General features: G+C 42.3%; 1 protein-coding gene across 2 annotated transcripts in view; it reads right to left on the reverse strand.

Annotated features, from left to right (window-relative positions):
• The window catches only part of LOC124544760 (putative fatty acyl-CoA reductase CG5065), a 202,263-nt gene that overhangs the window by 76,422 nt on the left and 98,719 nt on the right, over positions 1 to 27,122 (reverse strand). Inside the window, exons 1-2 of one of the 2 annotated variants that reach the window (XM_047123435.1) lie at positions 20,374 to 20,408; positions 1,244 to 1,454 (exon numbers count right to left, since the gene is read on the reverse strand). In XM_047123435.1, the coding sequence (XP_046979391.1) occupies positions 1,244 to 1,454; positions 20,374 to 20,408 (246 nt within the window). Of the gene's footprint in view, positions 1 to 1,243; positions 1,455 to 20,373; positions 20,409 to 27,122 lie in introns of those variants that run through there. The other variant, XM_047123436.1, reaches the window with a different exon arrangement.

Below are 27,122 nucleotides of genomic sequence, written 5' to 3' on the forward strand. Positions count from 1 at the left end.
CGCAGCCCATTGGAAAAAAAATTGCTCTAGAGTAATGAGAGTTGCATCAGTTGCTTTGGTGGATTGATATTTGAGTTCTGAACTTCGCTCACCATAAATATAAAAACATACGAAATTCCTATTGCTGTGTGGTCTCCACGTGAGCTGTACTCACTCACTGTGCGTGGATGTATTCGCACTTGCGATTACGGACAACTTTCAGCTGTATAATGGAATGACGACACTGAAAATTTGTTCCCGACCGGAACTCGAACCTGGATTTTCCACCAGTTACGAGCGGTCGCCTTAACAACTTCGGCTATCCGAGCATACTTCACGACCAGACCCTAACTTCGTTGTCCGTGTGTCCTCTACCTGCGCCGGTACATTCGCAGCTGTAGTGGCCGCAGTGCCTGTCCCTTTTGCCATGCATGCACTTGTGATGGTTCTTTATTTACGTGACCATTGCGGCACTCCAACGCCAGTTCTCGATACCAATAATATCGTACTACTTTTCTGCGAAGTAACAGACACATTTTTGTGACAATATTCACATCTGGTTTTGTTAATGTATAGATACTCCGTTGTATCGATATATTACAGTGATATGGTTCTTGTGTGTAATCATGTGTGTGAGACTGTCATAATCTTTGACTTACTTGTAACCGTTTTGGGACGAATGCGCACAGGGCAGACTTTGTTTCACTTTGCAGAAGTTAAGTTGTTTTCTCGCTTTGTAAAAGAACAATCAAGTCTTGTGTTTGGTTAAAGTGGAAATTAAATATATGAAGGTTGATACAAAACTGTTTTCTTGATGATGTGACAATTAAGAAGAAGTATATGTGAATTTACAAGAAGTTTAATAAAAATGTTGATCGTGAACACCAAGTCAAAAATTATTTCTACCATACCATTGTTCTGATTTGGGATTGTTTGATCATTAAGAATTTCCTGAAAAACGCGTTTGTTAGGTCTTCAAATATTGCTAAAATACAGATCTGGACCTTCTAGCAGTCAAAGTGGAATCACCCCAGAATCAACAAGATGAGCCATAACAACTTCGACGAAATCTACGTGGGAATCCATTCAAGATAAGTGCCAAAATTAATGACTTTTTTTTACAGTGACTTCATTATTTCTTTTCTGACGATACCATCCACAGTCAATAACTGTTTTGTTGCCCGATAAAGCTGCTTGAGCAACATTATTAATCTGATTTCTAACCTACTTTGCAAGTGGCACTGCAGTATCGCACAATACTCACGGTGGCATTGAGCAGCTCGTCGAGTCGCGTGCGGACGTCAGTCCCGCGCTTTGGCCGCATCAGCAGGTAGATGGTGCTGATCTCGGGGCAGGAGCGCAGCAGCTTCTCCACCAGCACCTTGCCCATGAAGCCGGTGGCGCCCGTCACCAAGAGATGCCGTCCGCGGAAGAAATCCGGGATGGCGCCCGCCGCCTCGCTCATATTGCCGGACCTGCAACGAGGACAACAGAAACACCCGTCACAACACTGCCCTAGACGCAGGAGCAATGCTGCTACGCATAGAATATTCTATTCGTGATGGCTGTGGAATTATTTGTTCATAGCTGAAATCGCTTCGCAATGGTACACTGTCCAGTCAATTAATGTGACCACCTGTCAAAAGCCTGAATAACCATTTTTTTTCAGCGCGGACTCCTGTGTGATGCGCAGGAAGAGTCGGTGAGGTTCTGGAAGGTACCGACAGGAACTGGAGACCCCAGTACCATGGCCAGTTTCGCTATGTGTTTCGGCTGAGGATCCATGGCGCGAACAACCCGACAGACGTGGTCCCACAGGTTCTCGATTGGGTTTAAATATGGGAAGTTTGGTGGCCAGGAGAACACTTTAAACTCATTCTGGAGATATTCGAATCAAGTATGTCCACTCCGAGCTGTCATACGTTGCATTGTCCTGCTGGTAGATGCCAACACTCCGAGGAAAAACAAACTGAATGGTCGCGAAGGATATATGAAGGGCTTATTCCAATAGTGGTACAAGTCCATTTTTGTTCATCTTGAGATACAGAATCCTAAAGTTAAACGAGCGCTGAAAAATCTGCAGTTGAGGTACCAGAAATATTAAAGCATATGGCTTCTTGCTAGAGATGAACATTTCTTTCTGTTTGTTTTGATCATTGATTTCAGAAGCATTATAGGCAGAAAAGTGGAGGTAATGGACTTGTACCACTATTGAAATAAGCCCTTCATGTACATACTTGTGTTGATCCACAGTACCTTTAAAAATGATGGATCACTCAGGGAATGCCAAGGAAACGTTTCCCGCAACACAACGCTTCCTCCTCCGACCTGGAACATTCCGACAACACTGGACTCGCATTCGGGAGGACGACTGTTCAATCCCGTGTCCGGCCATCCTGATTTAGGTTTTCCGTGATTTCTGTGAATCTCTCCAGGCAAATGTCGGGATGGTTCCTCCGAAAGGGCACGGCCGACTTCCTTTCCTAATCCGATGAGACCGATGACCTCGTTGTCTGGCCCCCTCCCCCCCCCCCCCCCCAAAACAACCCCAACCCAACCCCCATTCCGACAACTGTTGCAAGCTGTTTGCTTTCAGACATTTCACGCCAGACGCAGAACCTCCCACCCATCCGATGGAGCATAAAACGTGATTCATCTGTAAAGTTCCCTCTCATCACTCAGCAGACGTACAGTTGCGATAGTGGCGTGCAAATTCCAGCCTTCGTTGTTGATGAACAGCAGTCAGCATGGGTGCATGAACGAGACGACTGATGTGGAGGCTCATACGCAGAGACTTTGGCTAGACGGTCGTTGAGCAGGTTCTGTCGGTAGCCCCTCGGTTCATCTCGGCCTTTAGTTGCTCAACAATTGCATATCTGTTCCCCAATACACATCTCCGCAGCAGTCGCACACCTCTGTCTTTGATTATACCCTTATAATGTTCACAGTTTATCAAATGGCTCTTAGCACTTAACATCTGAGGCCTCAGTCCCTAGACTTAGAACTACTTAAACATAACTAACCTAAGGACATCACACACATCCATGCCCGAGGCAGGATTCGAACCTACGACCGCTCTGTCACAGCGGCCGGCTCACAGTTTATCGATTCTGATGTAATAGATTAATGAAACACTGTTTACGTAATCTGAGATATTGCATCTCTTCTCAGTTCTCTTTCTTCAATTGAATTTGAGCTGCTACTGACGCATGTTCACGTATCATTACATTTCACTTCAGTTGTTTTTTCCTGCCTTCTGTTCTCTGTCGGTAACTTTTACACTGTTCGCGAATATTACTTAATGTATTCATTCCTTTCCACCTCATTATACATAATCTTATTCTATGTAATCTCTTCCCCTGTGTTGTATTTGGTTTTTCCTACGTCATGTTGCTGCCAAAGGACAAAATAGTTTTCGCAGCGTGTTTTTCAGCTCAGTGTGTTTCCTCGGTATTTTGCTCGTGAAATCATTCCCTTGTATCAGATATTTATCTTGCGTCTCCATAGGGAATTTGAGTACGAGTAAGCGACAAGTGTCGCTTACGTAAAGCAAATCGTAAACGAGTCGTTTGAAATCACCCGAGGACGATTTCTGCAAACACGCCGGAACTTCAGGATATCGCTGTGCTGACATACGTGGAATCCACACGAGTTCTGCGGAGCTACCACCTGCGTCTTTTCTCTGGTCTGTCGGAAAGGAAATATCCCTTCCTTCGACAGAATGTTGGCATGCTAAGGTCTGTCCATTGTCGGAGATAGATAATGGTGCGCGTTATTTTGTATTGTGTTGCTATCATTCTGTAGTCGTTTGATCATGTCGCGAGAACACCACAACCGTTTATTTAAATTACAACAACTCCGCTTTCAAAACTGTGCCCTGCTGGATGGACGTAGATGCGTGGCCATACACGTGAGGTTGTAGTTACGTGTGTTCATCTTCAGGTACACATCACGGGGTTCTATAGATCACCCAACGTCTTCTTAAGCTGCATGTTCCTCGCGCCACAGAAGATCAAGCTCTGACGTAGTTCCGTTTCCGAAGTGTAGTTGCAGCTGTTTGACTGTAGGAAAATACGGGTCTGCTTTTCAGTAAAGAGCACGTAAATTTGTTTTAAGTGTTGCCGGTTATATATTTAGTATAGCAGCTACACTAGCAAACTATGAAAATGTAAATGTGATGAAATAACTGTTTGTTGACTATATCGACCACGATAACAACCAAAACGACAATGAAAAATAGCTGTGTATATTTTATCGCTAGCCGGACGCTGTGGCCGAGCGGTTCTAGGCGCTTCAGTCTGGTACCGCGCTGCTGCTACGGTCGCAGGTTCAAATCCTGCCTCGGACATGGATGTGCGTGATGTCCTTAGTTTAGTCAGGTTTAAGTAGTTCTAAGTCTAGGGGTTTGATGACCTCAGATGTTAAGTCCCATAGTGCTCAGGGCCATTTGAACCATTTTATCACTGTTTTTAGCCCGAACTGTTAGCGACGCTGGGAAGGGGAAGAGGAAGGAGGGAGGAGCGGAGCATGTTTCGTTTAAGCGTGGTTTCAGTCTGTTGTATGCTTTGTTCTGTTCGTGCGCTGGAAGAACATGTTAATGGAGTGAAGTCAGTGAATGTGGTCATTGTAATTTCTGTGATTCAATGTACATCGCAAATGCGTAAATAGTGTTGACAATTTTTGCTACATTTCCGGACAAGCTACAATGAAATCGCAAAGGAGGTCAACAACGCCGTATATTAGGAAGGCGTACAGACTGTACTTTGGCTATTAAATCGGGGACCTGGACAAGCTCTGGGCTGCTCAGGTATGTTGCGCATCTTATGCCTCGAGTATTCATTCGTGGCGAAGTGGCCGAGCGGTTCTAGGTGCTGCAGTCTGGAACTGAACGACCGCTACGATCGCAGGTTCGAATCCTCCCTCGGACATGGATGTGTGTGATGTCCTTATGTTAGTTAGGTTTAAGTAGTTCTAAGTTCAGGGGGCTGATGATCTCAGATGTTAAGTCCCGTAGTGCTCAGAGCCATTTGAACCATTCATTCGTGGTTAAATCGCAAAAGATCTTGCTTGGGCTCTGCTATACCCGTTATCTGGCGAGAATCATCAAACCACGTGATTGATTGTTACTTCTGTATCGCACTTCGATTAACACATGGTATTTCAAAGAAGAAAAAGTCTTCCGTGACATGTCGTAATATACCGTATGACACGCGACCAATGCCTCACGAAGACGGGCTGCCTGTTCCTCTTCCACCTGACTGTGATAGTGACTTCAGGCGGGAGTGAAACTAGTGCTGCACCATCACCTTCAAAACTGACGGATTGCCGTCCTAGTGGCCCGGGTTCGATTCCCAGCTGGGTCGGGGATTTTCTCCGCTCAGGGACGGGGTGTTGTGTTGTCTTCAACATCATTTCGTCCCCATCCGGCGCACAGGTCGCCCAATGTGGCGTCGAATGTAATAAGACCTGCACCAAGGCGGCTGGACCTGACCCGCAAGGGGCCTCCCAGCCAATGACGCCAAACGCTCATTTCCATTTCCATTCAAAACGCAGTTCTTCGAAAGATTCTGAGATTATGTGTAACGACGAGTGTAAAGAGATTGACTAAATAACACAGCGTGAACTTAACGACCTAATGAGAGGTCTGAAATTGCCGAAAGGTGAAGCAGAACTGTTGGAGTCAAGACTTCAACAGTGGGATTGTCTTGATAATACGACAAATGTGACTGCGTTCCGTAACAGCCATATGCCATGCCTTCCATTTTTCGAAAGCGAAAAGAACTTTGTATTTCAAAGTGATGTACAGGGACTAATGGCAGCTATGGGTATTAAGTAGAAAAGTAATCAGCGGAGGTTGTTCATCGACTCCTCAGATGTAAGTCCCAAGTGTGTGCTGCTATATAATGATAACGTGTTACCATCGATTCCGACTGGGTATGCACCTTACATGAAAGAAACATATGGTAACATGAAACAATCGTTATTCCGATTGAACAGTGACGAGTTTAAATGACAAATTCCCGAGAATCTGAAAGTCATAGGCGTATTACTTGGGCTACAAACCGACTACACCAAATTCTGTTGCTTCTTAGGCTTCTGGGATAGCCGCGCCATGTACCTCATTATTAAAAGAAAGATTGACCTAACCGTCAATCACTTGAACCTGGATCTCATAATTTTGTGCAAGAAGCACTTGCCGAATCCAAGAACGTAATTCTCCCTGCTGTTCATATAAAGTTGGGCCTAATGCAAAACTTCGTTGGGGCCAAGGACAAAACTGGGGAAGCATTTCGTTATTTACGCGAGAAATTTCCACTTCTTAGTGAGGTGAATATAGAAAAGGGGTTTACGTGGGTCCCCAGATACAAACATGAGCATTTCAACATCATCCCGACAGGTGACGAAAAATTAGCTTGGGATGCCTTTGTTCGAGTGTCAAAAACTTTTCAGGAAATAAGAGGGCAGAAAACGATAAGGCTCTTGCGGCAAATCTTCTGCACTGCTACGGTATACTGGGGTGCAATCTGTCCTTAAAGTTACATTTGCTAGATTTCTACTTGGACTTCTTTCCTGACATACTCGTATATGTTGTTGTAGCCGACGAGCACGGAGAACGCTTCCACAAGCAAATTTCAGATATGGAAATGAGATACAAGGGAAAGTGGCGTACGTCAATGCTAGCCGATTACTGCCGGACACTAATCAGGGAATCACCATCAGAAAACTACAAAAGCAAGGCAGAGCGTTTGCGCTTGTAGTTTCCTTCCTCCGAGGGGTAACACCAACGTAAATACACGCATAAGCTTATACAGGCAATAACGTGAAATTTTCATAACTTCAAAACGAGAGCTAATCTTGCATTTTCATTAGTTTTTTCGTTATTAGCACGCACGAAAACATGATGATCAGTTGCTTTCCTGGATGTTCTGGAAAACTACTAGAGATACATGTTTGGGACATATTTTATTAGATTCACCAGACCAATAACAACAAAATAAATGGAAATCGTGCTTTACTTTAACCTCGTGCAGTTTTGCGATGGCTTCATATTAGCGAAGTTGCTAAATTTCAGGCAAAATCTTTTATTAGCCGTAGCTACGTAACCAAACATTTGCGGACCTATGTTTATCTGAACTTTTCTCTTCAGTTTTACTTGTAGAATAACATATTAACATATTTGCATATCGTCGTGAAGCACCCTGTATTTGCAGCTGACAACTAAATTTTATTCTGTAGAACACTTTGTATTTGTTTGCTACTGTAAAAAATTATCTTTGTGTTACATTTTCGACTTAAATATTGTTTTACACAGAGTTTAGTTTTACCCGTCTCTGACGTGTGGTCTATAAGCGCGCTCTATTTTCTAAAGGAAGAAGAGGTCTGGAACTCCGTAGCATTTGCCTTGCACTGCACTACAGGTAACATAATTGTCTTGTTCTACTCCAGTTACTGTATAGATTCTTACGATGATATGGATTGAAAAGTACTCTTGTAAGGTCTTCGAAATGTCGCGTGACCTAATGAAGAAACCAATTATTCACTTCACAAACTGTATCCATCGGTTGGCTTCGGTGCGCGAAACGGTAAAACTTTCCGTAGAACGTGAAGTCCAATTCAGTTCCACCACGCGCCTGGTGACAATTGGATTAGCAGCTGAACGCGGCCTGGGTTTCCCAATAACGCCGACTTCTAAAGACATCTGGCGCTGGCCGTGCCAGTTTTATTAGTACCGACCACTTCACGGTCACTGCGCTCAGATCATTCACAATCGCATTCCGACAAATCGCACTGTGTTACATGAAGTGAAATTTACTTGAAACTAGCGACCAATCCGGGCTTCGCACGGGACAGCTGGACGATTTTTAAATCATGTACAGAAACCACCGTCTTGGATCAGTCTGTCTGTTTGTGAGGACCATACCAAAATCCCTTTAGCAGCTCCTGAGATTACTCTTCCCATATTGACAGAAGAGGCAGGGGACTTTAATTAATCATGTTGTTGTTATGGTCTTCAGTCCGAAAAGTGGTTTGATGCAGCCCTCCACGCTACTCTACCGTGTACAAGCTTCTCAATGTCCGAATAACTACTACAACCCATATCCTTTTGTACCTGGTTGCTGTCTCCATCTCCTAGTCCTCCCAAACTTTTCTCCAGTACCAAACTGACGATACCTCGCTGTCCCAGAACGTGTCCTGTCAACCGATCCCTTCTTTTAGTCAAGTTTTGGCATAAATTTCTTTTCTGCCCAATTCTATTCAATATCCCCTCATATGATCCATCCATATAATTTCAGCATTCTTCTGTAGCACCACATTTCAAAAGCCTCTTTTCTCCTCTTGTGTGAACTGTTCATCGTCCACGTTTCACTTCCATACAAGGCTGCATTCCAGGCAACTATCTTCAGAAAACACTTCCTAACACTTCTATCTATATTCGATGACAGCAAATTTCTCTCCTTCAGAAAAGCTTTTCTTGGCATTCTCAGTGTACATTTTATGTCCTACCTACTTCGGGTACCATCAGTTATTTTACTGCCCAAATAGCAAAACTCATCTACAACTTTTAGAATATGGTTTCCTAATGTAATCCCCCCAGCATCGCCTAATTTAATTCGACTACATCTCTTTACCGTTGTTTTGCTTTTGTTGATGTTCATCTTGTATCCTCCTTCCATGACCCCTCCATTCTGTTCAACTGCTCTTACCAGTTCGTTACTGTCTCAAACATAATTACAATGTCATCGGCAAACCTCAAAACATTTATTTCTTCTCCCTGAACTTCAATTTCTTCAATAGTTTTTTCTTCTGTTTCCTTTACTGCTTGCTCAATGTACAAATCGAATAACGTCGTGGATAGGCTACAACCTTGTCTCATTCCCTTCTCAATCACTGCTTCCCTTTCATGACCTTCGGCTCTTATAAATACCGTCAGGTTTCATTACAAATTGTAAATAGCCTTCCGCTCGCTGTATTTTACCCCTGCTACCTTCAAAATTTGAAAGAATGTATTCCAGTCGACATTGTCAAAATCTTTCTCTAAGTCTACAAATGCTAAAAACATAGGATAGCATTTCCTTAACGCATCTACTAAGTCAAGCCGTGTTCCTACATTTCCCCGGATTCAAGCTGATCTTCCCCTAGTTCTCATTAAAAATGGAACTCCTTCAGCTGTACTTAAGATTTCATATTTATTTGGTTACTAGTTTCGACGTTGCGCCAACGCCATCTTCAGGCCAGTACACTTTGATGATATCAATTGTGTGTGCTGAGTACTAGAAATCCGCGGTGAGACCAATACGTGCTCCACATGGATGGCGGGCAGTAACTAGTTACGCTCGTTTTCGCTTCTTTAGGATTTTGTTTGTCTGTTAGATTTGGGCTTCTCTTGAATTTTTGATGAAGCTCACTTAGTGTACATAGCAGTTTTCTAACACGGTTATTAAGCCATAGTGGATCTTTTCCATACCTTAAGACCTTGCTCGGAACATGCTTGTCAAAGACATATTGAACGTGGCTTTTGAATTTTTTTCATTTGTAGTCCACATCTTAGCGCTCTGCACTGAATATTTGTTGTAACTACTCATATACACTGCAATTTGTGTCCTGTCACTGTCGTTAAGGAAAAATATTTTCCTACGTTTCTTTCCACTCTGCACCTCAAGCTAATGCCACACTAGGCTATTTTATCCTCTGAAGGTCAACGATTTTTGTCGCGCCGGAAATGGAACTTCATGTTGCAAACGCTAGGTTCCACACTGGGCTGTAATTGTCGCTCCGTTAATTTTTCGCGCCCGACTGTCGCTGTCGAGTGGGCCCGGGCCTGTTCTCGGCGCGGCAATAATCTCGAAATAAACGACATTTTGTCTATGGAGTGCGTGATTGTTTCTCTTGTAAAATTTTTTTGTCTATTTATAGACACAATCACATTTTTATGACACAGTCATAACCGGTTTCGGCCATACAATGACCATCTTCAGATGCTAAAGGCGGCATACACTGAACACAGGTTCATGCGGCAATAATCGTCGGCTTCCCTGCCACACTGGGCTGTTATTATCGCCAGTCGAGCAGCAGCCACAAGGATACTGCAATCAGTTCTGTTTCGTCTGTGTGTGGCAATGTCCGAAAACTCTGTAAATGTCGTGCCAGTAGATCATTTGGACAGTGAACTGATAATAATTGATATGCCTGTCTCTACACCATAAAATCAAAAGATTATAAAGATCGTCTGCTGAAGACACAAGCATGGACGAAGGTGTGTGCAGATGTTGTTGGGGTTGAGAAGAGGAACTCGTTTTCACTGCATGCACAAAATGCAGTAGTTAAGATGATAGGCGTTCATACATCTACATCTACATCCATACTCCGCAAGCCACCTGACGGTGTGTGGCAGAGGGTATCCTAAGTACCTCTATCGGTTCTCCCTTCTATTCCAGTCTCGTATTGTTCGTGGAAAGAAGGATTGTCGGTATGCTTCTGTGTGGGCTCTAATCTCTCTGATTTTATCCTCATGGTCTCTTCGCGAGATATACGTAGGAGGGAGCAATATACTGCTTGACTCTTCGGTGAAGGTATGTTCTCGAAACTTTATCAAAAGCCCGTACCGAGCTACTCAGCGTCTCTCCTGCAGAGTCTTCCACTGGAGTTTATCTATCATCTCCGTAACGCTTTCTCGATTACTAAATGATCCTGTAACGAAGCGCGCTGCTCTCCGTTGGATCTTCTCTATCTCTTCTATCAACCCTATCTGGTACGGATCCCACACTGCTGAACAGTATTCAAGCAATGGCCGAACAAGCGTACTGTAACCTACTTCCTTCGTTTTCGGATTGCATTTCCTTAGGATTCTTCTGGTACGGATCCCACACTGCTGAGCAGTATTCAAGCAATGGCCGAACAAGCGTATTGTAACCTACTTCCTCCGTTTTTGGATTACATTTTCTTAGGATTCTTCCAATGAATCTCAGTCTGGCATCTGCTTTACCGACGATCGACTTTATATGATCATTCCATTTTAAATCACTTCTAATGCGTACTCCCAGATAATTTATGGAATTAACTGCTTCCAGTTGCTGTCCTGCTATTTTGTAGCTAAATGATAAGGGATCTATCTTTCTATGTACTCGCAGCACATTACACTTGTCTACATTGTGATTCAATTGCCATTCCGTGCCATTCTGCGCTGCAGATCCTCCTGCATTTCAGTACAATTTTCCATTGTTACAACCTCTCGATACACCACAGCATCATCTGCAAAAAGCCTCAATGAACTTCTGATGTCATCCACAAGGTCATTTATGTATATTGTGAATAGCAACGGTCCTATGACACTACCGTGCGGCACACCTGAGATCACTATTACTTCGGAAGGCTTCTCTCCATTGAGAATGACATGCTGCGTTCTGTTATCTAGGAACTCCTCAATCCAATAACACAATTGGTCTGATAGTCCATATGCTCTTACTTTGTTCATTAAATGACTGTGGGGAACTGTATCGAACGCCTTGTAGAAGTCAAGAAACACGGCATCTACCTGTGAACCCGTGTCTATGGCCCTCTGAGTCTCGTGGACGAATAGCGTGAGCTGGGTTTCACACGACCGTCTTTTTCGAACCCCATGCTGATTCCTACAGAGTAGATTTCTAGTCTCCAGAAAAGTCATTATACTCGAACATAATACGTGTTCCAAAATTCTACAACTGATCGACGGGTCTATAGTCTAGGTCTATAGTTCTGCACATCTGTTCGACGTCCCTTCTTGAAAACGGGGATGACCTGTGCCCTTTTCCAATCCTTTGGAACGCTACGCTCTTCTAGAAACCTACGGTACACCGCTGCAAGAAGGGGGGCAAGTTCTTTGGGGGATGACCTGTGCCCTTTTCCAATCCTTTGGAATGCTACGCTCTTCTAGAAACCTACGGTACACCGCTGCAAGAAGGGGGGCAAGTTCTTTGGCGTACTCTGTGTAAAATCGAACTGGTATCCCATCAGGTCTAGCGGCCTTTCCTCTTTTGAGCGATTTTAATTGTTTCTCTATCCCTCTGTCGTCTATTTCGATATCTACAGTGCAGTCTTCCTCTGTGAAACAGCTTTGGAAAAAGACGTTTAGTATTTCGGCTGTCATCCTCTGTTTCAGTACCATTTTGGTCACAGAGTGTCTGGGCATTTTGTTTTGATCCACCTACCGCTTTGACATAAGACCAAAATTTCTTAGGATTGTATATAGGTGCATGCAAAGTTTCATGCATGACAATCGGCCTAACTTTCGCCTAGACAAATACTAACTCAGTAATTTAATTTTTATTTTTCCATCTTTCTCTGATAGTTTGACATGCATACAAACCTGTTGCTCCAAGATAATTTAATTAATTGTGTTGAAACTTTGCATGATTTACTATAATGTTTTTAGAGGTATTTTCAGACTATTTTCAATATTTTAAAAAAAGTCAGAAAAATAAATACTCTGAATTTGTACAATTTTTTCTTAGTAATATCTTACTCCAATATTACCAAAGGTAAAAAAAAAGACAGTTATGAGGATACCGACTCACACACATTTGCACAGTACAAAGTGGCATGTGGGTTTTTTCAAAATGTTTCTTTTTATTTCAGGACCTCAGGAGATATGAATGATGCCTCTATTGTTGAGGATGATGAAGGGAAAAGCATCATGAAGACAGTGCACCGCCACCTAACACTTCTGCTAAGCCTTCCACTGCTAAAGCAAATAAAAGGAAACTTCAGGACCCATTTGAAAGAGAGTTGATAAGAGTTTCGACACATAGTTCAACTTGTGCTGTACCACAAAAGGATCCTGATGAGTTGTTCTTTACATCTCTTTTGCATTACTTAAAAGAAATGACTAGACATTCAAATAAAAACATTACACGGCCCCTCCCGCCGGAGGTTCGAGTCCTCCCTCTGGCATGGGTGTGTGTGTTGTTCTTAGCATAAGTTAGTTTAAGTAGTGTGTAGGTCTAGGAACCGATGACCTCAGCAGTTTGGTCCCATAGGAATTCCCACACATTTGAACATTTGAAAAACATTACAGTTAACAAAATCTTACAGCCGAAAGGCTGTAGGGAGCAGCAGTGACTCCTTCATAAATACTGTGCTGTCAGGTTCGTCGACATCGACAAGCCCTACACCTGAGAGTCCAATCACTTATTTTTCACCAGTTACTGGACTGCCGGATGAAGACTCGATCTTGTCATTTGAAGAATATTATAAGTGATTAGGCAGCTGACATGAACTAGTAATGTATACTCTTTCATTGTAACCTAGTTTATGTTAACGTTATGTTAAGTGTGTGTTCATGTCCTTAAATTATTTACTCTATTTAATTAAAAGTGTACCTCAATGTTACTGCAAGTTTTTCTTCCGCACCAACACAGTCACATAAATTGGTATCCTTCTTTTGTAAGTTAGTATCTATATTCGAGAACAGTAAGTCGAAAGATGCTACGGACATGTGGTAATAATCAAAGGATTTCTCCGGTTAACTTCTAAGTTTCTTGTGTAACAACACAAACTTTCCTTCACTTCGACGATTCATAATATTTGGATGAATCCGCCATTTTCGTTAGCGGTTACGCTTTCTGCAATGCCGAACTTCATATAATGCTACTGCAGCTTAATATTTCAATTTTGAATGACAGGTCATCATGCATGGTGTCTCTCGTGGCTAGTTGCAACACAACTTCAGGAGACCCCGATTTTTGTCGCTAGTGCGGCACCCAGTTTCGTCGGAACGACTTCATCCACCGCGATTATAATCTAGGCGACTATTTCAGCCAAGATTATTGTCGAGAGGACAAAATCGCCTAGTGTGGCATTAGCCTCAGTCGGTAAAAACGTACCTCTTATATGATCACTTTGCAGTCTGTCTGTCTGTCTGTCTGTCCGACTGTTAAGAACCCTTTTCTCAGGAACGGATGGACATGTCAGGTTCAAATTTGTCGATAACTAACGTATATGGTCTTTTGGCAGTGCAAAAAGTATAATCTTTTAAGTCAATGTAATCAAAAGATACGGCCATTTATGTCACATATATTGATACTGGCAAGTTCACTCATCTAAAGGTGTACGGTACTTCCCATTCACCAAGAGTCATGAAATTTGGCAGGAAGCAAGGCTCCAAAGTAGAAGAAAAAACAGAAAATGGTTAATTTGTAATTATAACATCGGAAGTGTCATATCTTTTGTCACTTCGTGGCAGATTAAAACTGTGTGTCGGACCGGACGCGAACTCACGAGTTCGACTGTCGGTCCGGCACACAGTTTTAATCTGCCAGGAAGTTTCATATCAGCGCACACTCCGCTGCAGGGTGAACATTTCATTCTGAAAACATTTCACAGTTGTGGCTAAGCCATGTCTCCGCAATATCCTTTCTTCCAGAAGTGCTAGTACTGCAAGGTTCGCAGGAGAGCTGCTGTGAAGTTTGGAAGGTAGGAGACGAAGTACTGCCGGACTTAAGGCTGTTGGGACGCGTCTTGAGTGGTGCTTGGATAGCTCAGTCGGTAGAGCACTTGCCCGCGGAAGATAAAGGTCCCGAGTTCGAGTCTTGGCCCGGCACACAGTTTTAATCTGCCAGTAAGTTTCATATCAGTGCACACACCGCTGCAGAGTGAAAATTTCACTGTATAAATATCTTTCGTCATTTGTTATCCGAGTTCAAAATTAAAATTAAAACGTTGCCGACAGTCTTAATTCCCGGGATCAGTATGATGCCAGTATCAATGTCGATAGCAGGAAAAAAATCGTCGAGAATCTCCATTCCCCCATGGATAACCTGTCAGTGTACAAAACTAAGTTTGTACGGAACGCTCAGTGCGCGGGCTGTACTCACACTTACTAAATTTTTTTATTCGGCACTGCAGGCTTCTACCAGTATTTGTGTCCTTGGCGATTTTTATTTTATGGGCATTTGGCCATGGTCCAACGCTAGAGACCTCCTCAGACGCTATAACGGCCCAGAAAGTAGTTATAAGCAAGCTCAACAAGCTGTCCTTTTTATGTGCATCTACGGAACAGCAAATAAAGCAAACAGCACCGACTCTTCCAAACAAAAAGTTCCGTCCGGGCGACTCTGCGGTCTTACGCAATAAACTGACATCAGCGAACCGGTCGTTGCTTTGATACATATAAACTGTTCGCCTTGCTGAGTTTGTTGAAGACTGTAACTGCTTTCGGAGTACTTGTAGGCTCTGATGATGTCTCCAGCATTGGAAAACGAAACGTTACGCGGAGAAATAGGCTTCGGACCACGGCCTAATGCCCAAAAAGCAAGTTTTATTTATTGATTCATTGTCCATCAGAGCATCAGACGCAAAATCTTCTTTTTACCCTTTCGTTGTGTTGGATTACTTGGCGCACCAAGAGTCTCCCTCTAGTAACTGAAGACAAGAAACAATAAAAAAAAAAAATGGTTCAAATGGCTCTGAGCACTATGGGACTTGACATCTATGGTCATCAGTCCCCTAGAACTTAGAACTACTTAAACCTAACTAACCTAAGGATAGCACACAACACCCAGTCATCACGAGGCAGAGAAAATCCCTGACCCCGCCGGGAATCGAACCCGGGAACCCGGGCGTGGGAAGCGAGAACGCTACCGCACGACCACGAGATGCGGACAAGAAACAATAGTCTCTGTGCCAGAGAAAAGTAGATCTTATGGAACTATTGCTCACCACAGTCCAATCCGTATCATGTCAAGATTCTGTTTCATACATCTCCAATTTTTACCCTACTTCTTCTTCTTTGTCTCCTTCTTCTTCCCCTCGTTCTCCTGCCATTCTTCGTCCGTCCTCTTGCTTCTCTTCCATCTTTTCCCCTTCCTCATTTCTTTCGCCTCTTGCAAAAACACGGCTCCACGGAAACGGCGCGATGTCCAGAGCACGAAGCCGACCTGCAACCTCTTTCCTGGCTGCAATACATAATACAGTTGCGCCGGTATGTTCGTTTTCTCTGCTTCGGGCCAGGAAACTGCAGCTTTATGACTCTCTTAATAACTCATGTATCAAGCTATACCGTGATGGACGAAAGTGCGGTAGTAAGCCAGGAACAGTAACTTCTGCTGATTGAGTAGTTTTAAGATCCTTTCTGCGGCAGAGAGAGAAAAACTTTGGCAGTCGCGGGTCCTATCGTTTGCTTGCCGTATTCCGAGGGAAAAGAGGCACCCTCGATTTAGTCTGAGAAAGGGGTGATTTGGTTGTACAGTTACTTCTAGAATTTTGGTGCTAATTTTCCACCAACAATGATTTGTCTTCAGTAGCACTTAAATCAGTGGAGGTTATATAGTGTAACGCATAGTTTAATGGTTTTGTTTGGCGATTTATGGTTTTGGAATATTTCTGAAAAGTGTTAGTTCATATGCTATCGCGAAAAAATACGTTTTAAACTCAGTGTTAAAGGAGTTTTAATAATTTAGATTACTGATCAGTATGATCGTTTTGTCTAATGATGTCAATGGCGGCCGTGCATTCTAACGTTCGCCAGTAACTCTCCACTAACCGTTCCTTAAAGAAACGAGCTCCAAAATATGAAACGTAACTCAATGCCAATGACGTCAGAGCTTCTGAGGTATATGATCGCATGAGGATATAAGTTTACAGGTACATTCAATGGCATATGTGGATAATGTCTGCAAAATGTTTTGCAAATAGAGTTAGTAGTGAAGATGTAACAAAATTAAACGTCATGCTTGATGCTGAAATTTTACTTCACGAATAGCGAAAGTGTAATAAGTGATTAACTTTTTCAGTCTGGAACCGTGCGACCGCTACGGTCGCAGGTTCGAATCCTGCCTCGGGTATGCATGTGTGTGATGTCCTTAGGTTAGTTAGGTTTAAGTAGTTCTAAGTTCTATGGGACTGATGATCTCAGATGTTAAGTCCCGTAGTGCTCAGAGCAATTTGATTAACTTTTTTCCTTCCGTTATTTTGTGTGAGGTGTCTGCAAGAAAAATATTCGAAATTGTTTGAAATTATATGCAAAGGTTGTTGGAAGTTACTAAGTGCTCTCATTCTCAAATACTGGGCGAATATAGTGTGGAATTTGCGGGCCTACAGTCTCACTGCCTTAAGTCTTATACAAAGTTTTTAGCTCCAGTACTCGATTTTATTGTGTTTCACCTTTGTCGTAAGATTATACCTCGTAATTAGCAGATTTACACAGCATTTTAAATGTATAAATTTGGTCAATTACTATATGAAATACTAGCTTAGCGCTCGCTGTTTCGCTTGCATTAACGTAGTAACTACAACAAAAATAACTTTATATACGTACATTAGGCCTGAATAATTAGTGTATTAAAGAGCCGCTTCGTTTTCTATGCTGAGCTGACAAAGCCGATTTGTCATGGTGTCTGTTAATTAGCTTCCTTTGGTTTAGTTCACAAACTGCAACACCTACACTTTTCACGCTGATTGAGGAAATAGACATACGGTATTTTCTGAATGTACTTCTGACCAAAAAGACATTCTGATAGCTGGAGTCGGAAGTTTTCGTTAATCCTGCCTTTTGAGTTCAAATGGTGATATTTCCGTAGAAACTTTCATCCCCTAATACATATTTCTTTATTTTTAACCGAGGAGTCAGATATCAATTTTCATAGATTTAGCTTTAAAATGTTTTCAAATAACGAAACATTTTCATAAAAGTGTTCATCCTCTGTTTCACTCCCTTAGCGGTTGAATTTCCAGAAACACGAGTTGTTTTATTTCTAGCCGAGGGGTCAAATACTAATTTTCATAGCCTTAGCTTTAAAAATGCTGTAGTAATTATTTAATAATGATTTATTAAAAAAAACTTTCACCTACTATTTCACCCCAGTAGGGGTTAAATTTCCAAACATTCTGAAATTCCAGTTTCTTTATTTCTGCCTAAGAAACGAAATACCATTTTTCTTAGTTCCAGTTTCAAAATTGGCTCAATAGCGACATATTTTGAAAAATCTTTCGTCTCGTGTTTCACCCCCTCCGGGGTGGAATTTAGAAAAATCCCTTCTTAAGCGATGCTTACGGTATAAGATCAATACCCTCTCGAAATTAATGTTTGTATCAGCGGTTTGGGTTAGGCGATGATGATTCAGTCAACCGGGACATTTCCTTTTATATAACATAGAGAGAAAAATAATTTTTTTGCCCTGGGTGTCGTTGGATAGGCAACCAACTTTTGGGATCTTGTTCCCGTGTGTCCATATCAGTCGTTTAGTGTTTTTGTAATATAGGTTCCCTTTACAGAGTAACATTTTTCGTTTCTTATTTGGTTGCCGTTCGATTAAAACCCATCGTAACCACGAGGAAGAAGGATACCTTTCTTAAAGTGAATGAACACGCACGCAGATAGGGTTCATATGAACGTACAGATCAGTCATCCCAATCTGGTGGAGTCGATAATCAAAATTTTAGAGTTGAAAAGTTCAGTACACCAGTCACTTCGTAAATTCCCATTTTCTCTTGCAGATAGAATAATTACTGACACAACAGATGACTAAATTTTAATAGAAAAATGTACCACTTAAAAATTTACAATCGCATTGACAGACACTTAGGCTCAGCTGGAGAAACGATAGATGCATAATACTATGCTTTTAGCGTCTGACCCGCGTAACTCAACTGCGATGTACGAGTATATCCGACAAGCACTCAGGTTTCTGCAAGGGAGATTCTAAGTACTGGATGCCAAAACGAACTACTTTAGATAACGAAAGCACAGATGGGAACAACTTAGTTATTTGTTTAGAGACCGTACTTCTTTGATGTTAGTAGCGCCTGAGAGATAGACCTGCTTACACGAGAGTCGCTGCAAATTGGCTAACCCACTTGATTCTTTCCATAGCACAGTGGTAGTACCCTATTTATCAATCAATTACAACGCAGATCATCACTTTTTGTTATCGACGAACATTTTTATTTAGTGTCAACTTGGAACTGCTTATCCGGCAAGAAATTTCAGACGTGCAACTTGTCTTTGGTGCCGCACGACACATTTAACGTCAGCCCATAATAGTTTACGAAGATTGCTCATTCTGGAGCAACCAACGTCTGCTGCGACACAAAGAAAACTGCGAGAAAATGGCGGTATGACACTAGAAGGTGGCGAACGATACCTACTTCTTGATTCGGTAAGCAAGTTCTCCAGACTATGAACAGGACCCAGCATGTTGAACACGAAGTTCTTCGCACGTTGACAGAATAATTAGAACCAGTTGCACCCTAGCTGCCTGCAAGAACAGCGCCACAGAAGCTTTTCCTCTCACTTGTCAGATAACAGTTTTCTCAGTTCTGATTGCAAATGTGTCTGAATAAGTATTTTTTACGCAATTAATACTGTTTATTTAGTAGACAAGACGCTAGACAAGGATATTATAACAGTAACAGGCATGTTTCGACGGAAGATACTCTCCTGTGCCATTAAGCATCGGTTTAATGCGAACGTTTGGGCAAGGCAATGTACACGATTATCTGATTATCCGGTATACGCTTCCAACCAGACTGACTAAAGATAACTGCTTGATTCTTCTGTAACATGTACTACTACCAAAAGCCACAGATATTATAAAAATGGATGTATGTATGTTCCACGTCTCCTCCTATACCACTGGACCGATTCCAAACAAAGCTGATACACATATCCGTGACTGTCTGGCAACAATCGCTGTGGGGATAAGAACCACCTACCTATCGTAGTTCAGCATAAATGACTTCATAAACACTAAGATGCGCAACCAATAGGAAATTGGCAAAATCAACATCCGGACAGTGCCGAGTTTGTCAGCTAGTACGTTAATATAATAACGTTCGAGACGACCTGAGGGCACCATTTGATGAGACGATGCTTCGAAGAGAATAACTTGTTTGACGGCCAGCCAAAATTTCCACGCGTGTCTCCACTGTAGACTCGTGCAAAGAAACTCATGTATTCTAAACATGTGGAGACCTTGTTAACGTTTCACAAGCTTCCAAAATTGTCATTTAAATGCCACGAATTTCTGTTGAAATCTGTCAGTCCTGACTCAGCAGAAGCACTTTCTGTTTGAATGCCGAAGACGTAAATGAGCCATTGCTGTTGTTGCAATGCGTCAATGATGTAAAGTGCTACAAATCTTATAGCTAGCGAAATTATTTCAATTTCTTCTAATACTTTCGACTTCAGATTAAAAAAAAAGGTAAATCGCCACCTCCACTTTCTTATCTCAAACAGTTCATTTTCTTGTAGTTTACGACCTAACGTTCGTATCGATGCTTTCTTCGTCATTCCGTATGCTTTGGACCTTACCCAGGGAACGGAGGATGGGGTTCGTCGATTGGTTGTGTGTTATTGTACAAAATCGTTTTCAAAACGGGCGAAATTGACGTACCGATAAGTATTTCAAACTTGTAACTTACCTGTCTGACACTGACGGAGTGCACTCTGAATCCATCACGAGCGGAACGTGAACTGGCGGAGCCTATGTGTACTCGCAATTTATACATCACCCGCGGGTGGGGGGAAGTCTCTAGCACCAGTGACGTCACCTCCTGCGCCGCGCGGGACCAATTACCTGCAGCCGCGCCGTTACTTTTTTTTTTTTTTTTAGGCGCCCTAAGCTAACATACATTTGTCGCCGTCATCGTATTCGATGCCGTCGCCACGTTTGTGTTCAAAGAAGGCGCCAGTAAAAGAGGAGTACGATAGGTTTTTTTGGTGATTCTTGGTGTCGCCCGTGCCACGTTACTGTCGCAAAATTTCCTCCATCGACACAAAGAGCTAGGCTTCTACTAGGATGGAAACACTTTCATCCACGTAGTATTGGGTTGGTGCATGCGTTCGTAGCGTTTATCCATAAGTGTAACAAACACAACAGAGACTTAAGCAGTGAGTTTTATCCTTCATTATTTACAACAGTCTACCAACGCTGGGGTAAGTTTTCGAATCCGCTACTGTAGATATCACGTCGTTTTTAGGCGAAGAACTCGTCGAGCCGTGCTCGAAGCGCATTTTCATCAGGTTGTTCGATAGAGAGTGTAAAAGGTGAAAACCTGAAGGCACAAGATCAGGTGAATAAGGTGGGTGCGGAATGACTTCCCAACCCAACTCCTATATAATCTTTCTTGTTAGTGTAGCAGAATGTGGGCGGGCGTTATTGTCGAGTAGCATAATTTCACACAGTCTTCCTCGTCGTTGTTCCTGGACTGCGACCGCAAAGCGTCTCGGTTACTGACAATAAATATCGGCGGTGATAGTTACACCTCGGGGAAGCAATTCGTAGCATACTTCACCGTCGCTGTTCCACTAGAAGCATAACACTATGTTTTGTGTATGTGGCAGTTATAAGAGTCGAGGAGCATGAAAGGGAAGCAGTGGTTGGGAAGGGAGTGAGACAGGGCTGTAGCCTGTCCCCGATGCTATTCAATCTGTATATTGAGCAAGCAGTAAAGGAAACAAAAGAAAAATTCGGAGTAGGTCTTAAAATCCACGGAGAAGAAATAAAAACTTTGAGGTTCGCCGATGACATTGTAATTCTGTCAGAGACAGCAAAGGACTTGGAAGAGCAGTTGAACGGAATGGACAGTGTCTTGAAAGGAGGATATAAGACGAACATCAACAAAAGCAAAACTAGGATAATGGAATGTAGTCGAATTAACTCGGGTGATGCTGAGGGAATTAGATTAGGAAATGAGACACTTGAAGTAGTAAAGGAGTTTTGCTATTTGGGGAGCAAAATAACTGATGATGGTTGAAGTAGAAAAGATATAAAATGTAGACTGGCAATGGCAAGGAAAGCGTTTCTGAAGAAGAGAAATTTGTTAACATCGAGCATTGATTTAAGTGTCAGGAAGTCGTTTCTGAAAGTATTTGTATGGAGTGTAGCCATGTATGGAAGTGAAACATGGACGATAATAGTTTGGACAAGAAGAGAATAGAAGCTTTCGAAATGTGGTGCTACAGAAGAATGTTGAAGATTAGGTGGGTAGATCACGTAACTAATGACGAGGTATTGAATAGGATTGGGGAGAAAAGTTTGTGGCACAACTTGACTAGGAGAAGGGATAGGTTGGCAGGACATGTTCTGAGACATCGAGGGATCACCGATTTAGCATTGGAGGGCAGCGTGGAGGGTAAAAATCGTAGAGGGAGACCAAGAGATGAATACACTAAGCAGATTCAGAAGGATGTAGGTTGCAGTAAGTACTGGGAGATGAAGAAGCTTGCACAGGATAGGATAGCATGGAGAGCTGCATCAAACCAGTCTCAGGACTTAAGACCACAACAACAACAACATTTGTACGGGGAGTTGCTGCTTTGTTTGAGCTCAACCATTCCTTTCTTTTCCTTATGTTAACATTAAGACACCATTTCTCTTTACCAGTAATGAAACAAGATAGGAATAGTTGGTGTTGTTCACGAGCCAATTAATGACGAGCAAGCAGAGATGCAAATATGTTCACTCGCAGATTTTTGTGATTTTGGCTTAGAGCATGCTTTACCTACATACCTGATTTTTTAATCTTCCCTACTAAATGCAAATGTCGCACGATCGTGGGATAAATAAATAAATGTCGTGTGACTAGGGCCTTCCGTCGGGTAGTCCCTTCGCAGGGTGCAAGTCTTTCGATTTGTCGCCATTTCGGCGACTTGTGCGTCGTTGGGGATGAAATGATGATAATTAGGACAACACAACACCCAGTCCCTGACCGGAGAAAATCTTCGACCCAGCCGGGAATCGAAGCCCGGCCCTTAGGACTGACAATCTGTCGCGCTGACCAGACAGCTACCGGGGGCGGACATCGTGGGATGATCACAGTTCATGACATCTGCCAGTTCTGAAGTACAGTGACGTGGATCATTGTGGATTAATGCGTTGAAACGATCATCATCAAAACCCGATTGTCTTCCTGAACGTGGAGATTCACTAATTATAAAACGATTCTCCTTAAGATGAAAAAACCATTTTCTTGCCGTGCTGTGTCCAATGTTGTTATCCCTATACATGGCGCAAATGTTTCTGGCCGCTGTTACTCCTCTATTGAGCTCAAATGGTAGAATATGTCGCAAATGTTCATATTTATCTACTTACCTCTCCTTTTTCTAGCGTCTACGGGTTCACTCACTTCCTTCAAATGACAAAAAAACAATATGCAAACTCAAATAGCAAAATTAAACTGCAAATAAAATGAAAATCGAAAAATAAACCAATAGCAACCAAAATAACATTTTGCAAAACAAAAACGCTACCGACTTGTGTACCAACCTAATAATTGCATGTTACACCTTGAGAAACTGTAAGCAGGCTGTTTAGATTTTTGTGTTGGTATCGTCACCTAGCGCTCAGTATGAAAATCACTGGCTGTGCTGTGTGCAGTCTGTGGCTGGTTGGCATTGTTGGAATATTCGCCATTGTAGTGTTGGGCAGTTGGATGTGAACAGCGCGTAGCGTTGCGCATTTGGAGGTGAACCGCCAGCAGTGGTGGATGTGGGGAGAGATATGGCAGAATTTAAAGAGCGGACGATCTGGACGTGTGTCCGCCAGATAGAGTAAATTTGTTATACCGGATATCATGAACTGATATATATATATATGATGACTTTTGAACATTATTAAGGTAAATACATTGCTTGTTCTCTACCAAAATCTTTCATTTGCTGACTATGCCTATCAGTAGTTAGTGCCTTCAGTAGTTAGAATCTTTTATTTAGCTGGCAGTATTGGCGCTCGCTGTATTGCAGTAGTTCGAGTAACGAAGATTTTTGTGAGGTAAGTGATTCATGAAACTTATAGGTTATTGTTAGTCAGGGCCATTCTTTTTTTGGGATTGTTGAAAGTCAGATTGCGTTGCGCTAAAAATATTGTGTGTCAGTTTAGTGTTGATCAGAATAAGTAAAGAGAGTAATGTCTGAGTACGTTCAGTTTTGCTCAGCTGTTTGAAAAGCAAATAACATAAGAGGTTTTCCAGCACAGTAATTCATTAATATTTCAAAGGGGACGTTTCAAAACCTTACAAGAGCTGGAAATCGTCACTTCTGAAGATACACAAGAAATATAATCTGTTCTTATTTCATGGAAGTTACCAGTTCTCAAAGTTCTCCAGTCTCACGAAGCAGCCTGTGGTATAAATACATTTCTGGACTTTCCATTGTCTCAGTGGAGCATCCTGTCTGTAAGAGACTGAAAATTGTATAGCGATGTTCAATTTGAAGCGGCAATAATTCAGTGGTGAGGAACTTTTAGTGATAGAAACAGACACCGTATGACAAATATAACTGACCAATATAGTCCTCACATAACGTGCTGCATACCTTGGTTGTACACTTGGCGTGCTGAAAGTGGAGTGAAGATGCCTTTGTCTTCCCCTGACAAGAGAATGACGCACCAGATGTGTAACTCGTCGCGAGGATGACTGTGCTCGTGCTTCATAGTTTTGCGCATTTGCGTTCCACTGAGTGATTATAAACCCACATCAAACTCCGCCAAGTCACCCGATGGTGTGTGGCGGAGGGTGCTTGTGGTACCACTAACTGATCCCTCCTACCCAGTCGCGAACGGCGCGTGGGAAGAATGTTTGTCGGTAAGCCTCTGTATTGGCTCCAATTTCTTGTCGTGCTCGTTACGCGTGATGTGTGTGGGAGGAAATAATGTATTGCCAGCATAACCCTGGAAAGCGCTCCCTCGAAATTTCAATGGTAAACATCTTCGTGATGCACAATGCCTCTCTTCGTACGTCTGCCAGCAGGCTTTGTTGGGCGTCTCGCACCGACTAAATGATCCCGTGAAGAAACGCGCCGCTCTTCGTTGGATCTTTCCCATCTCTTAATCCTACCTGGTAAGGGTTTCAGGTTGACGAACAATACTCTAGAATCGGCCGAACAAGCGCCTTATAAGCTTTCCTGGATGAATTACGTTTCTTTAAGATTCTTCCAATGAACCTCTGTATGGTATCTGCGTTTCCTACTGTTTGTTTTATGGTGTCATTTCACTTAAGGTCGCTCCGGATAGTTACTCCTAGATACTTCACGGTAATACTGTTTGCAGCAATTTCTCACCAGTAGATTAGTTGTACAGTAATTAATTTCTTTTCCTATGTACGCGCAATATGTCACATTTATTTACGTTCAGGGTCAACTGCCAGAGCCTGCACCATTCGTCAAACCTCTGCAGGTCATTCTACATATTGACACTGTCTTCTGGCGTTGCTACTCTGTTGTAGACAACCGCATCACCTGTGAACAGCCTTAGAGAGCATCCGGCGCTTTCTTCTAGATAATTTATATACATTATAAACAGTAATGGTCTTATCACACTGACTCAGCACTTCGGGAATTACGTTTACGTCTAATGATTTTGTTCCAGTAGGAGGCGACTTTTTAATTTCTGTCTGAAAGGAAGTATTGAATTCAGTCGCAAATCTGGCCCGATATTCGATAAGCTAGTAATTTTCACTAAACGATAGGGCCTACCTGGAGCCAAGGAACAGGGCATCAACCTGAGCGCCGTTTTCGACAGCGATATGGATCTCATAGAAGAACAGCGCGAGAAGAGTTTCGGAAGACATCTGTCTACGAATTACATGTTGTTTTTCATAGAGGATGTTTTCGTTCTCCAAAAACTCACAATTACTGAGCATAAAACGGATTCCATAATTTTACACAGAGTCAACGTTATATGTCCATAACAGTGTGTATCTGTCCCACGGGCCTTCTTGGAAACGAGAATGGCCTGCACTTTTTTCCAGTCGTCAGGTACCCTTCGTTGCTCCAGCGACCTACAATAAACTGCTGCTAGAAGAGGAGCAACCTACTTCGTATAATCTTTATAGAATCTTATAGGTATCTCGTCTGCTCCTAACGCCTTTCCACTACTATGCGACTGTAGTGGTTTTTCTATTCCGTGGTTCGTACGATAGTCCGCGGTGAAATGGTTTGGGAAGACCGAATTCTGTTAATACAGTTTTCGCAGAAGTTATGTGTTGTATACCTAAGGTGCATATCGGAAGTCAATGTTTATTTTTTTTTCTTTTTCTTCGTAGATCTCTTCTGCAGTAAAATTATTACTGACTCTCGTAGTTGAAGAGAATTTACCGTGATTTCGATTGATGAACTTACCTATTTTTCGCGTGCTTTAAGCACCATGTTCCTTTTTTTAATGTAGCTTACGCAGATTAGGGTCCACCGCTTTAATTCCTATGAGGCTTCGCACTGTCACTTGTGTATTTGACAACTACTCTATCCGTAAATCATTTATCTACCGAGAGTGATTTTGTATAAGTAATTGGGGACTGTTGGAAATAATATCTATAAGAACGATGAAGGCACAAAAGTGTCAAAGTGACACTGACACAGTTATCATGGTGTTGCTGTTGACACAGCGGACTTCGTCTTACGCGAAGGAAGTGAAGCTTGAATTATTTTGACGAGCTGTTCCCCACCTGATGTCTGCTGGACGTACCTGGTGAGGTGTCAATGCGTTTATTACATGGATCTCACATTTGAAAGACGCCGGTTAAAGTCCCTGTCCTACACTCTTATTTAGAATCGTCAGAGGATTTTCATAAATCCATCCAGGAGAACTCTATGATGATGGTTTTAATGAGCATGGTCGATTTTTTTTTCACACGTTTCCATCGAACTGGTTTGCGCCAACATAACATTCAGCTGTAACTTGAGGAGGAATCTCCGTCTGATGGATCACAACCAGAAATGCTTGACGCATTCATCCCAATGAAGACTAATCACTGTTACCTCCCTCATATGAGGAAACTTGAAATGGAGTAAGTAAATTAATTATTACAATAATGGAAGTGATACTGGGAGACCCACATCTGCAGAAGAAGTTAAAAGAAAAAGAAAAATATAAAAATAGAGAAGAGAAAGCTGGAAGTGTAATGACTATGGGAAAGAGACACTGGTTTGATGTTGGAAAGAAGAAAGAGAGTTGAAAACTGCTGAAATGAAAGCTGCACCAGTAACAAGAGGAACACCTTGAATGTTGCATGATTTGCCATCAAATGCACCTTACTAGGTGATCTGATCCACAAGTGTACGGTATAGAAGTTGGAAAAATATTGAGATTTATGCACAGGTACAGAAAGAGGTGAAAATCAGATAAACGGAAGTTACTGAATGATGGTAGTTACATGAAATGCGAGAAGAGACACTG

This window comes from Schistocerca americana, chromosome 8 (genome assembly GCF_021461395.2).
Source record: "Schistocerca americana isolate TAMUIC-IGC-003095 chromosome 8, iqSchAmer2.1, whole genome shotgun sequence".
NCBI lineage: Eukaryota > Metazoa > Arthropoda > Insecta > Orthoptera > Acrididae > Schistocerca > Schistocerca americana.